This window comes from Pelobates fuscus, chromosome 2, assembly GCF_036172605.1.
Source record: "Pelobates fuscus isolate aPelFus1 chromosome 2, aPelFus1.pri, whole genome shotgun sequence".
Lineage (NCBI taxonomy): Eukaryota > Metazoa > Chordata > Amphibia > Anura > Pelobatidae > Pelobates > Pelobates fuscus.
In genome coordinates, this window is record NC_086318.1 from 5,718,415 (window position 1) to 5,732,187 (window position 13,773).

The 13,773-nt window shown below is 48.2% G+C and overlaps 1 protein-coding gene across 3 annotated transcripts in view; it reads left to right on the plus strand.

Annotated features, from left to right (window-relative positions):
• Nucleotides 1-13,773, plus strand: part of DTNB (dystrobrevin beta) — a 261,550-nt gene that overhangs the window by 158,449 nt on the left and 89,328 nt on the right. For all 3 annotated transcript variants that reach the window (XM_063441890.1, XM_063441891.1, XM_063441892.1), the window contains one exon: nt 4,149-4,226. In XM_063441890.1, the coding sequence (XP_063297960.1) occupies nt 4,149-4,226 (78 nt within the window). The remainder of the gene's footprint in view (nt 1-4,148; nt 4,227-13,773) is intronic.

Consider the following 13,773-nt stretch of genomic DNA (forward strand, 5'->3'; position numbering starts at 1 on the left):
TGTTACGAACAAGTATGGAACTGTATGAGAAGATACTAATATGTACCTTCGTGTGTTTTATCCTTCCTCTTTTCTCTGTTTTATTAATTGTCCCTATTATGTGCTGAGCACAATTTAAAAGGGTGGAATATGTATGTATTTAACTTAGGGTGATGGGTGTCGGCGAACAAACCTGTTCTGCCACTTTTTTTTTTGCTTGAGGGTATTTGCCCACAAGGAAGATGGCTGCAGTGACAGCGGAAGTGATCATAATCACCCTGATGAAAGGAAGGTGAGGAAATTGACCTCACAAGACGCTAAATCCGGATTGGAGGATGGGATGGGAGGACCACTGGATGAAGAAACCGGCATATTTAAAAAGCAGCATGACGATAATGAGCCCCCGTAGTGTGGGAGAAACGCGTCTCGGGACTGGAGCTTATTACTGGGACATTCTTTATCTTATATGGAAGCAACCGAATATCTTTATTTAATTCTATGTTTTTGTTGATATATTTAAAGTTGCAATAAATGTATGTATTTTAAACCAAGTCCCATCAGCTTCTAACTTCATCTTGCTGCTAAAGAAGGGCAGGTGCCACCTTCTAGAGGTACCCAGGTCTATCAACCAGAGCCAGGTTCTCATTGGCTCAGGAAAAGGTCAGCACAACCATAACCACTGTGTTTTTTACTTTGGTTGAAACTTAATACACTAGGAAGTCTCCCTTTCTCTCTCCTTTGAGGATATCCATTCCAGGCAAAAGAGTGCAGTGTCTCCATACGATACTACTGTGCAAGTGATTTGAGCCTGTCCCTTTAAGGCTCTGATCAATGTGAGTTTGACTATTTGAATTATCACCAAAATATATTATCACCTGTGGATTTACCCTATATTGTGTTTTATTTTTTGTTTCCTTTACATGTACTGATATTCATCTGAGATTTAACCCTATTTTAGGGTAAGTTTATACCTTTAGCGCTCCACTCATTTGATTAGTAGAGTCTGGACGTTATATCCAGATTGTACTAAGCTCACTTTGGTTCACTTTAAAATACATAACCGAACCCCCATAGGCTACATATCCCCAGATAACTTGGAACTGAGAGCTGAATATATATCCGAAAAGTGCTCAGATCCAACGAACACAGTCGAATCGTCATGGGGTTAATGCAATTGACCGACCGCTCTGAATAAATCTGTCGAGAAATAGTTCCACACTTCTAGCTAAGGGTTGGTCTATTTCATGCGTTTTCATCCGAACGGAAAGTAGTGAAATCAACAAAAAGGTTATATTTTAGGAATGGTTCGGTATTTTTCGTTGAACAAACCATCGAACCAGGTTCTCCTAGCTTGCTGCAGCCAGAAGCAAGCGTTCGTGTGTTTTGACCGGTGTTCTGGTCGTCAAGTGGCCGCCTCAGAGTTCCAGGCACTCAACGACCAAGTCCCGCTGCCTGCGTTTGTGCGACAAGATGGCCGTTTTCTCCACCACGTGGCAATAGGCTATACAAATGACGGCCACACAAAGAGAACCTGCATTCTTGTGGTTTGTTTCAAGTTAACGAGCCAGGAGGGTGGTCGGTGTTTGGTGATTAGGTCGGCAAACGAAATAAGGAAGGAAATAGTGTCAAATGCTCGAACAGCATACGAAAAGAGCACTGGTACACACAAAATAGGGGGATTTTGTCACAGATGCTGGTCGTTGATGATCCTCCAAGTGCCGACAAAACCCAAAACGCCGCACATGCAGACACAGTTAGTTCTGCAGGTTGTCTAAAATACAGATTTTAGAAGTCTGTCCATGGTATACAAATGGAAATACAACAGAATATTGTGAAGGTGTTTGTGACCAAGTTGGTGTTACTAAAAGTGATGTGTATTATATATATATAATGGAGTGGAAAACATTTTCACCTTGTTTTGCTAATTTTACAACCCATGAAAGCATTAATTCTTTAAATAAATTTAAACTCTTAAAAACTGGCTTTTGAAGGAATTAGGAATACAAATCTGCAAAGTCTGTGTCTGTCCTGATATCAAACTCTGAGGTCATTGCAGCCTAATCGGGTAGTGATGGTCTGGGGTACACCGCTAGTCATCCTTCATGTGCTTCCTGGTCTTGTGATCTATGAGTCCTCTAATAGCCGATGGACAGAGGTCCACCCGCCATCTTTCCCCAAAATTTCTCATGGCCAGGGGATGTAGTACTGGCCCGAGGGCCCCCCGTAATGGCTTGAACAAAATTAACATTATGAGATCGCCTGCTCAATTAAATCCCGGTTATGAAAATAGTATATAGATCTGTAATAACTGGGGCTCACCTTGTATGAGTTACAAACCTCCAGGAGTCGATCCAGTTGGGAGGTACAGCGGCCGAAACCTACTGCAATACTCTGGTGTTTATATATATAAAAGGTATCATTGCATACTGCAATACTCCGGTATTTTGGCATCTTGTCTACTGGACTAATACGGCTAATCCAATCTACACTACACTATATATGTATATACAGGGAGTGCAGAATTATTAGGCAAGTTGTATTTTTGAGGATTAATTTTATTATTGAACAACAACCATGTTCTCAATGAACCCAAAAAACTCATTAATATCAAAGCTGAATATTTTTGGAAGTAGTTTTTAGTTTGTTTTTAGTTTTAACTATTTTAGGGGGATATCTGTGTGTGCAGGTGACTATTACTGTGCATAAGTATTAGGCAACTTAACAAAAAACAAATACGGTATATACCCATTTCAATTATTTATTTTTTTACCAGTGAAACCAATATAACATCTCAACATTCACAAATATACATTTCTTACATTCAAAAACAAAACAAAAACAAATCAGTGACCAATATAGCCACCTTTCTTTGCAAAGACACTCAAAAGCCTGCCATCCATGGATTCTGTCAGTGTTTTAATCTGTTCACCATCAACATTGCGTGCAGAAGCAACCACAGCCTCCCAGACCAGACACTGTTCAGAGAGGTGTACTGTATTCCCTCCTTGTAAATCTCACATTTGATGATGGAACACAGGTTCTCAATGGGGTTCAGATCAGGTGAACAAGGAGGCCATGTCATTAGATTTTCTTCTTTTATACCCTTTCTTGCCAGCCTCGCTGTGGAGTACTTGGACGCGTGTGATGGAGCATTGTCCTGCATGAAAATCATGTTTTTCTTGAAGGATGCAGACTTCTTCCTGTACCACTGCTTGAAGAAGGTGTCTTCCAGAAACTGGCAGTAGGACTGGGAGTTGAGCTTGACTCCATCCTCAACCCGAAAAGGCCCCACAAGCTCATCTTTGATGATACCAGCCCAAACCAGTACTCCACCTCCACCTTGCTGGCGTCTGAGTCGGACTGGAGCTCTCTGCCCTTTACCAATCCAGCCACGGGCCCATCCATCTGGCCCATCAAGACTCACTCTCATTTCATCAGTCCATAAACGCTTAGAAAAATCAGTCTTGAGATATTTCTTGGCCCAGTCTTGACGTTTCAGCTTGTGTGTCTTGTTCAGTGGTGGTCGTCTTTCAGCCTTTCTTACCTTGGCCATGTCTCTGAGTATTGCACACCTTGTGCTTTTGGGATGTTGCAGCTCTGAAATATGGCCAAACTGGTGGCAAGTGGCATCTTGGCAGCTGCACGCTTGACTTTTCTCAGTTCATGGGCAGTTATTTTGCGCCTTGGTTTTTCCACACGCTTTTTGCGACCCTGTTGACTATTTTGAATGAAACGCTTGATTGTTCGATGATCACGCTTCAGAAGCTTTGCAATTTTAAGAGTGCTGCATCCCTCTGCAAGATATCTCACTATTTTTGACTGAGCCTGTCAAGTCCTTCTTTTGACCCATTTTGCCAAAGGAAAGGAAGTTGCCTAATAATTATGCACACCTGATATAGGGTGTTGATGTCATTAGACCTTCTCATTACAGAGATGCACATCACCTAATATGCTTAATTGGTAGTAGGCTTTCGAGCCTATACAGCTTGGAGTAAGACAACATGCATAAAGAGGATGATGTGGTCAAAATACTCATTTGCCTAATAATTCTGCACTCCCTGTATGTATGTGTATATATATATATATATAATATTTTATTTCTTGATGTGAACATACGTTTTTTTTCTCCGTTTTGATCAAAGTTTTTAATTTATTTATTTTCCTTTTAGCCCAATTCGTCCACTGTCCAACATGAACGATGCCTTGGTCACGCATATATCCTCTGGTACACCCACTCCAATTAAAAGGTATGCTCAGCTTTTTTTCAAACTCTGTGAAATCCATTAATGCTCTAATTAACCGGTTCCAATTGAAGTCTTTGCTTTTATTCTGACATCGTGAGCAGAACTGAGAGACAGTAAGTGACACAGAGACACAGTGAGCATAACTGAGAGACAGTAATTGACACAGAGACATAGTGAGCATAACTGAGAGACCGTAAGTGACACAGAGACACAGTGAGCAGAACCGAGAGACAGTAAATGACACAAAAACATAGTGAGCAGAACTAAGAGGCAGTAAGTGACACAGAGACACAGTGAGCAGAACTGAGAGACAGTAAGTGACACAGAGACGCAGTGTGCAAAACTGAGAAACAGTAAGTGACACAGAGACACAGTGAGCATAACTGAGAGACAGTAATTGACACAGAGACATAGTGAGCATAACTGAGAGACCGTAAGTGACACAGAGACACAGTGAGCAGAACCGAGAGACAGTAAATGACACAAAAACATAGTGAGCAGAACTAAGAGGCAGTAAGCGACACAGAGACAGAGTGAGCAGAACTGAGCGACAGTAAGTGACACACATGGCAATTGGACTGTGTTCGTGGGATCTGAGCACTGTTCACCTATATTGGGCGCTCAAGTCCAAGCTGTGGCAAACCTAGCCACTTCAGGCTAGAAAACTGTGTCCAGAACATTGCTGCCCTATTCTGTTTAATGTACTGTGCTTGCTGTATGGAAATGTATCTTTGCTTGTAATTCCTATAGAATTCGTGTGCTGGCAGCCGAAAGCCGCTTGCATTTACCTGGTTGTTTCATGAACAGCTGTTTTACCGGCTGTTCGTGAAACGAATTATGTACCGAACCCAAGCCCACACGCTGAGGGTCGTGTGGCACCAATTAGGGAGGGATAATCCACATAACGGTGTATTTCAGTGGGAGTGTCCCTCTCGTGCAGCATTGCCTGATGGGAGAAATGCTCAAAATGTTAAGTCCCCCATGTAGTCCCTTACTGTATTACCCCTGCTATGTCAGTAAGGAAACCCCTTGCATGGGGACTTGCATAGATACTGGAAGCTGTGAATAAAGACCTCAGTTGACTCCCAGACTGTGTTTCGTCCGGTTACTGGGGGATTTGGGATATTGCCTTATTTTTCAGCGCTGACTGTGGATTACCTTTAATACCAGCGGAGATCGTGGGATTTAATATTGCCGCTCCGCTACACAAGCTATCTGGGGAGGTTCTGTTCAGTATGATAGGAATTATGTATTTTTGTGTATTTTTGCTGTTGTTGTTAGCCCATTGTGTTCAGTAATTATATCACAGGCAGAGGGAAGGATTTTACTGTGTGTGTGGGAGTGTTATTTTGTTAATTAGTGTTCCCATTGGTTTGTGTCCCTTTTGTCACAGTTTACCACCAGGTCCAGGGGGGTGTGTCTCTGGCCTTAAAACCTGTATAAAAGAAAGTCCTTTTGTGCGCATTAAAGCAGATCATCTTGTACCTTCATGAAGTTTCGGCTCATGTTTGGGGGATTGCTATAATCACTATACTCCCCAGGGTATAATCACTAAGCTCTGCTAAGAGCTTGTTCCTATCCAGCCATGTGTGTGTTATTGTGATGTAATTCTGTGGGCGCTACCCAGCCGTATGTGTGTTAGTGTGATGTCATTCTGCAGGCGCTATCCAGCCGTGTGTGTGTTAGTGTGATGTCATTCTGCAGGCGCTATCCAGCCGCGTGTGTTAGTGTGATGTCATTCTGCGGGCGATATCCAGCCATGTGTGTGTTATTGTGATGTAATTCTGTGGGCGCTACCCAGCCGTATGTGTGTTAGTGTGATGTCATTCTGCAGGCGCTATCCAGCCGTATGTGTGTTAGTGTGATGTCATTCTGCAGGCGCTATCCAGCCGCGTGTGTTAGTGTGATGTCATTCTGCGGGCACTATCCAGCCGCGTGTGTTAGTGTGATGTCATTCTGCGGGCGCTATCCAGCCACGTGTGTTAGTGTGATGTCATTCTGCGGGCGCTATCCAGCCGCGTGTGTTAGTGTGATGTCATTCTGCAGGCGCTATCCAGCCGCGTGTGTTAGTGTGATGTCATTCTGCGGGCGCTATCCAGCTGAGTGTGTTAGTGTGATGTCATTCTGCGGGCGCTATCCAGCCGTGTGTGTGTTAGTGTGATGTCATTCTGCAGGCGCTATCCAGCCGCGTGTGTTAGTGTGATGTCATTCTGCGGGCGCTATCCAGCCACGTGTGTTAGTGTGATGTCATTCTGCGGGCGCTATCCAGCCGCGTGTGTGAGTGTGATGTCATTCTGCAGGCGCTATCCAGCCGCGTGTGTTAGTGTGATGTCATTCTGCGGGCGCTATCCAGCTGAGTGTGTTAGTGTGATGTCATTCTGCGGGCGCTATCCAGCCGCATGTGTTAGTGTGATGTCATTCTGCAGGCGCTATCCAGCCGTGTGTGTGAGTGTGATGTCATTCTGCGGGCGCTATCCAGCCGCGTGTGTTAGTGTGATGTAATTCTGTGGGCGCTACCCAGCCGTATGTGTGTGAGTGTGATGTCATTCTGTGGGCGCTATCCAGCCGTGTGTGTGAGTGTGATGTCATTCTGCGGGCGCTATCCAGCCACGTGTGTTAGTGTGATGTCATTCTGTGGGCGCTATCCAGCCGCGTGTGTTAGTGTGATGTCATTCTGCAGGTGCTATCCAGCCGCGTGTGTTAGTGTGATGTCATTCTGCGGGCGCTATCCAGCCGCGTGTGTTAGTGTGATGTCATTCTGCGGGCGCTATCCAGCCGCGTGTGTTAGTGTGATGTCATTCTGCAGGCGCTATCCAGCCGTGTGTGTGAGCGTGATGTCATTCTGTGGGCGCTATCCAGCCATGTGTGTGTTAGTGTGTTGTAATTCTGCAGGCGCTATCCAGCCGTATGTGTGTGAGTGTGATGTCATTCTGTGGGCGCTATCCAGCTGCGTGTGTTAGTGTGATGTCTTTCTGCAGGCGCTATCCAGCCGCGTGTGTTAGTGTGATGTCATTCTGCAGGCGCTATCCAGCTGCGTGTGTTAGTGTGATGTCATTCTGCGGGCGCTATCCAGCTGCGTGTGTTAGTGTGATGTCATTCTGCGGGCGCTATCCAGCTGCGTGTGTTAGTGTGATGTCATTCTGCAGGCGCTATCCAGCCGCGTGTGTTAGTGTGATGTCATTCTGCAGGCGCTATCCAGCCGTATGTGTGTGAGTGTGATGTCATTCTGCGGGCGCTATCCAGCTGCGTGTGTTAGTGTGATGTCATTCTACAGGCGCTATCCAGCTGCGTGTGTTAGTGTGATGTCATTCTGCAGGCGCTATCCAGCCGCGTGTGTTAGTGTGATGTCATTCTGCAGGCGCTATCCAGCTGCGTGTGTTAGTGTGATGTCTTTCTGCAGGCGCTATCCAGCCGTATGTGTGTGAGTGTGATGTCATTCTGCAGGCGCTATCCAGCTGCGCGTGTTAGTGTGATGTCATTCTGCAGGCGCTATCCAGCTGCGTGTGTTAGTGGGATGTCATTCTGCAGGCGCTATCCAGCCGTATGTGTGTGAGTGTGATGTCATTCTGCAGGCGCTATCCAGCTGCGTGTGTTAGTGTGATGTCATTCTGCAGGCGCTATCCAGCTGCGTGTGTTAGTGTGATGTCATTCTGCATGCACTATCCAGCCGCGTGTGTTAGTGTGATGTCATTCTGCAGGCGCTATCCAGCCGTGTGTGTGTGTTAGTGTGATGTCATTCTGCGGGCGCTATCCAGCCGCGTGTGTTAGTGTGATGTCATTCTGCGGGCGCTATCCAGCCACGTGTGTTATTGTGATGTAATTCTGTGGGCGCTATCCAGCCGCGTATGTTAGTTTGAGGTCATTCTGCAGGCGCTATCCAGCCGTATGTGTGTGAGTGTGATGTCATTCTGCAGGCGCTATCCAGCCGCGTGTGTTAGTGTGATGTCATTCTGCAGGCGCTATTCAGCTGCGTGTGTTAGTGTGATGTCATTCTGCATGCGCTATCCAGCCGCGTGTGTTAGTGTGATGTCATTCTGCAGGCGCTATCCAGCCGTGTGTGTGTTAGTGTGATGTCATTCTGTGGGCGCTATCCAGCCGTGTGTGTGAGTGTGATGTCATTCTGCGGGCGCTATCCAGCTGCGTGTGTTAGTGTGATGTCATTCTGCAGGCGCTATCCAGCCGCGTGTGTTAGTGTGATGTCATTCTGCAGGCGCTATCCAGCTGCGTGTGTTAGTGTGATGTCATTCTGCGGGCGCTATCCAGCCGTGTGTTAGTGTGATGTCATTCTGCGGGCGCTATCCAGCCGCGTGTGTGAGTGTGATGTCATTCTGCGGGCGCTATCCAGCCGTATGTGTGTTAGTGTGATGTCATTCTGCAGGCGCTATCCAGCCGTGTGTGTATTAGTGTGATGTCATTCTGCAGGCGCTATCCAGCCGTATGTGTGTTAGTGTGATGTCATTCTGCAGGCGCTATCCAGCCGCGTGTGTTAGTGTGATGTCATTCTGCGGGCGCTATCCAGCTGCGTGTGTTAGTGGGATGTCATTCTGCAGGCGCTATCCAGCCGTATGTGTGTGAGTGTGATGTCATTCTGCAGGCGCTATCCAGCTGCGTGTGTTAGTGGGATGTCATTCTGCAGGCGCTATCCAGCCGTATGTGTGTGAGTGTGATGTCATTCTGCAGGCGCTATCCAGCTGCGTGTGTTAGTGTGATGTCATTCTGCGGGCGCTATCCAGCCGCGTGTGTTAGTGTGATGTCATTCTGCGGGCGCTATCCAGCCGCGTGTGTTAGTGTGATGTCATTCTGCAGGCGCTATCCAGCCGTGTGTGTGTTAGTGTGATGTCATTCTGCGGGCGCTATCCAGCCATATGTGTGTTAGTGTGATGTCATTCTGCAGGCGCTATCCAGCTGCGTGTGTTAGTGTGATTTCATTCTGCAGGCGCTATCCAGCCGCGTGTGTTAGTGTGATGTCATTCTGCGGGCGCTATCCAGCTGCGTGTGTGAGTGTGATGTCATTCTGCAGGCGCTATCCAGCTGCGTGTGTTAGTGGGATGTCATTCTGCAGGCGCTATCCAGCCGTATGTGTGTGAGTGTGATGTCATTCTGCAGGCGCTATCCAGCTGCGTGTGTTAGTGTGATGTCATTCTGCGGGCGCTATCCAGCCGCGTGTGTTAGTGTGATGTAATTCTGCGGGCGCTATCCAGCCGCGTGTGTTAGTGTGATGTCATTCTGCAGGCGCTATCCAGCCGTGTGTGTGTTAGTGTGATGTCATTCTGCGGGCGCTATCCAGCCGTATGTGTGTTAGTGTGATGTCATTCTGCAGGCGCTATCCAGCTGCGTGTGTTAGTGTGATGTCATTCTGCAGGCGCTATCCAGCCGCGTGTGTTAGTGTGATGTCATTCTGCGGGCGCTATCCAGCCGCGTGTGTTAGTGTGATGTCATTCTGCAGGCGCTATCCAGCCGTGTGTGTGAGCGTGATGTCATTCTGTGGGCGCTATCCAGCCATGTGTGTGTTAGTGTGTTGTAATTCTGCAGGCGCTATCCAGCCGTATGTGTGTGAGTGTGATGTCATTCTGTGGGCGCTATCCAGCTGCGTGTGTTAGTGTGATGTCTTTCTGCAGGCGCTATCCAGCCGCGTGTGTTAGTGTGATGTCATTCTGCAGGCGCTATCCAGCTGCGTGTGTTAGTGTGATGTCATTCTGCGGGCGCTATCCAGCTGCGTGTGTTAGTGTGATGTCATTCTGCGGGCGCTATCCAGCTGCGTGTGTTAGTGTGATGTCATTCTGCAGGCGCTATCCAGCCGCGTGTGTTAGTGTGATGTCATTCTGCAGGCGCTATCCAGCCGTATGTGTGTGAGTGTGATGTCATTCTGCGGGCGCTATCCAGCTGCGTGTGTTAGTGTGATGTCATTCTACAGGCGCTATCCAGCTGCGTGTGTTAGTGTGATGTCATTCTGCAGGCGCTATCCAGCCGCGTGTGTTAGTGTGATGTCATTCTGCAGGCGCTATCCAGCTGCGTGTGTTAGTGTGATGTCATTCTGCAGGCGCTATCCAGCCGTATGTGTGTGAGTGTGATGTCATTCTGCAGGCGCTATCCAGCTGCGCGTGTTAGTGTGATGTCATTCTGCAGGCGCTATCCAGCTGCGTGTGTTAGTGGGATGTCATTCTGCAGGCGCTATCCAGCCGTATGTGTGTGAGTGTGATGTCATTCTGCAGGCGCTATCCAGCTGCGTGTGTTAGTGTGATGTCATTCTGCAGGCGCTATCCAGCTGCGTGTGTTAGTGTGATGTCATTCTGCATGCACTATCCAGCCGCGTGTGTTAGTGTGATGTCATTCTGCAGGCGCTATCCAGCCGTGTGTGTGTGTTAGTGTGATGTCATTCTGCGGGCGCTATCCAGCCGCGTGTGTTAGTGTGATGTCATTCTGCGCGCGCTATCCAGCCACGTGTGTTATTGTGATGTAATTCTGTGGGCGCTATCCAGCCGCGTATGTTAGTTTGAGGTCATTCTGCAGGCGCTATCCAGCCGTATGTGTGTGAGTGTGATGTCATTCTGCAGGCGCTATCCAGCCGCGTGTGTTAGTGTGATGTCATTCTGCAGGCGCTATTCAGCTGCGTGTGTTAGTGTGATGTCATTCTGCATGCGCTATCCAGCCGCGTGTGTTAGTGTGATGTCATTCTGCAGGCGCTATCCAGCCGTGTGTGTGTTAGTGTGATGTCATTCTGTGGGCGCTATCCAGCCGTGTGTGTGAGTGTGATGTCATTCTGCGGGCGCTATCCAGCTGCGTGTGTTAGTGTGATGTCATTCTGCAGGCGCTATCCAGCCGCGTGTGTTAGTGTGATGTCATTCTGCAGGCGCTATCCAGCTGCGTGTGTTAGTGTGATGTCATTCTGCGGGCGCTATCCAGCCGTGTGTTAGTGTGATGTCATTCTGCGGGCGCTATCCAGCCGCGTGTGTGAGTGTGATGTCATTCTGCGGGCGCTATCCAGCCGTATGTGTGTTAGTGTGATGTCATTCTGCAGGCGCTATCCAGCCGTGTGTGTATTAGTGTGATGTCATTCTGCAGGCGCTATCCAGCCGTATGTGTGTTAGTGTGATGTCATTCTGCAGGCGCTATCCAGCCGCGTGTGTTAGTGTGATGTCATTCTGCGGGCGCTATCCAGCTGCGTGTGTTAGTGGGATGTCATTCTGCAGGCGCTATCCAGCCGTATGTGTGTGAGTGTGATGTCATTCTGCAGGCGCTATCCAGCTGCGTGTGTTAGTGGGATGTCATTCTGCAGGCGCTATCCAGCCGTATGTGTGTGAGTGTGATGTCATTCTGCAGGCGCTATCCAGCTGCGTGTGTTAGTGTGATGTCATTCTGCGGGCGCTATCCAGCCGCGTGTGTTAGTGTGATGTAATTCTGCGGGCGCTATCCAGCCGCGTGTGTTAGTGTGATGTCATTCTGCAGGCGCTATCCAGCCGTGTGTGTGTTAGTGTGATGTCATTCTGCGGGCGCTATCCAGCCATATGTGTGTTAGTGTGATGTCATTCTGCAGGCGCTATCCAGCTGCGTGTGTTAGTGTGATTTCATTCTGCAGGCGCTATCCAGCCGCGTGTGTTAGTGTGATGTCATTCTGCGGGCGCTATCCAGCTGCGTGTGTGAGTGTGATGTCATTCTGCAGGCGCTATCCAGCTGCGTGTGTTAGTGGGATGTCATTCTGCAGGCGCTATCCAGCCGTATGTGTGTGAGTGTGATGTCATTCTGCAGGCGCTATCCAGCTGCGTGTGTTAGTGTGATGTCATTCTGCGGGCGCTATCCAGCCGCGTGTGTTAGTGTGATGTAATTCTGCGGGCGCTATCCAGCCGCGTGTGTTAGTGTGATGTCATTCTGCAGGCGCTATCCAGCCGTGTGTGTGTTAGTGTGATGTCATTCTGCGGGCGCTATCCAGCCGTATGTGTGTTAGTGTGATGTCATTCTGCAGGCGCTATCCAGCTGCGTGTGTTAGTGTGATGTCATTCTGCAGGCGCTATCCAGCCGCGTGTGTTAGTGTGATGTCATTCTGCGGGCGCTATCCAGCTGCGTGTGTTAGTGGGATGTCATTCTGCAGGCGCTATCCAGCTGCGTGTGTTAGTGGGATGTCATTCTGCAGGCGCTACCCAGCCGTGTGTGTGTTAGTGTGATGTCATTCTGCGGGCGCTATCCAGCCGCGTGTGTTAGTGTGATGTAATTCTGCGGGCGCTATCCAGCCGCGTGTGTTAGTGTGATGTTTTGCACCTGATATGCGATGTGTTCAATTGGTCTGAAATAGAAGTTACGGAAGGTCGATTCCCGAGACCAATCTGCTGCTCGCATAATGTCCTCTAGACGACAGCCGACTGCAGATGCTTTCGAAGCCATAGCACCTCGCACAGAATGAGGTGTAAAGATAGAGGTGTCTATTCCCGCTGAAGATAAAAGCCAACGCACCCAACGTGCCAGAGCTGGTGTCGAAACAGGCCGGTGAGGAAAGAAAGGAATAAGGGATGTAGCTCTGACGAACGAAGAGACTGCGTAGCTTCCAGATAAGCCTTTAGACAATCCACTGGACAGAGTGCTGGACACCCCGAGAATCTGGGGTACACGAACAACTTGGATGCTGACTTAGTCCTCCTGGATATGTTGAAAGCAACACCTTCAGGAGTGAAAACAATGGCGTCCCAATCAAGGGCCCTGACGTCGGAGACCCTCTTACACAAAATCAAACAGAGTAACATCACTAGTTTGGAGGACAATTGCTTGAGTCAGTCCTTGGTTAGGGTACCATGACGATAGGAACTGCAACATCACGTTGACGTCCCAGAAGGCAGAGAATTGAGACCTAGGTGGACGAGCGAGGCGAATACCCTTGAGAAGGCGACCTACTCCTACTCTCTGAGCAAAGTACAAGGTTCTACGTTTGTTAGTACACTTACGCTGTATTATTATTAATAGTTATATGTATTGTGGCAAACCTAGCCACTTCAGACTAGAAAACTGTGTTTCTAAAGGTTGTCCAGAACATTGCTGCCCTATTCCGTTTACTGTACTGTACTTGCTGTATGGAAATGTATCTTTGCTTGTAATTCCTATAGAATATGTGTGCTGGCAGCCGAAAGCCGCTAGCATTTACCTGGTTGTTTCACGAACAGCTGTTTTACCGGCTGTTCGTGAAACGAATTATGTACCGAACCCAAGCCCACACACTGAGGGTCGTGTGGCACCAATTACAGGATCGCAACATTGTTGCAATCGGTAATTAAGTGCGTTCCTAGGTGGCCGTTGTTCGACTACCGACCACGCGGCGGTCGGCCATCTTGGATCCTTTGTCTCCCCAGCGGTGTTTGGTCGTCGAGCGCGTGGAACTGAAAACGGCTACTCGACGACACGAACACCGCTGTACTTCCAGGCCGTTCGGGAGCTCCGGTCTTCTCCTATTGGGGTTCCCCATCGGTGTTCGGTACTTTTAAACGAAGTTAATAAGCAAATGTATTTAGTGCGGCGTTCGGTTGTTTTAGCTAGGATCTGAGCGGTATTCACACGAAATCTGCACTCA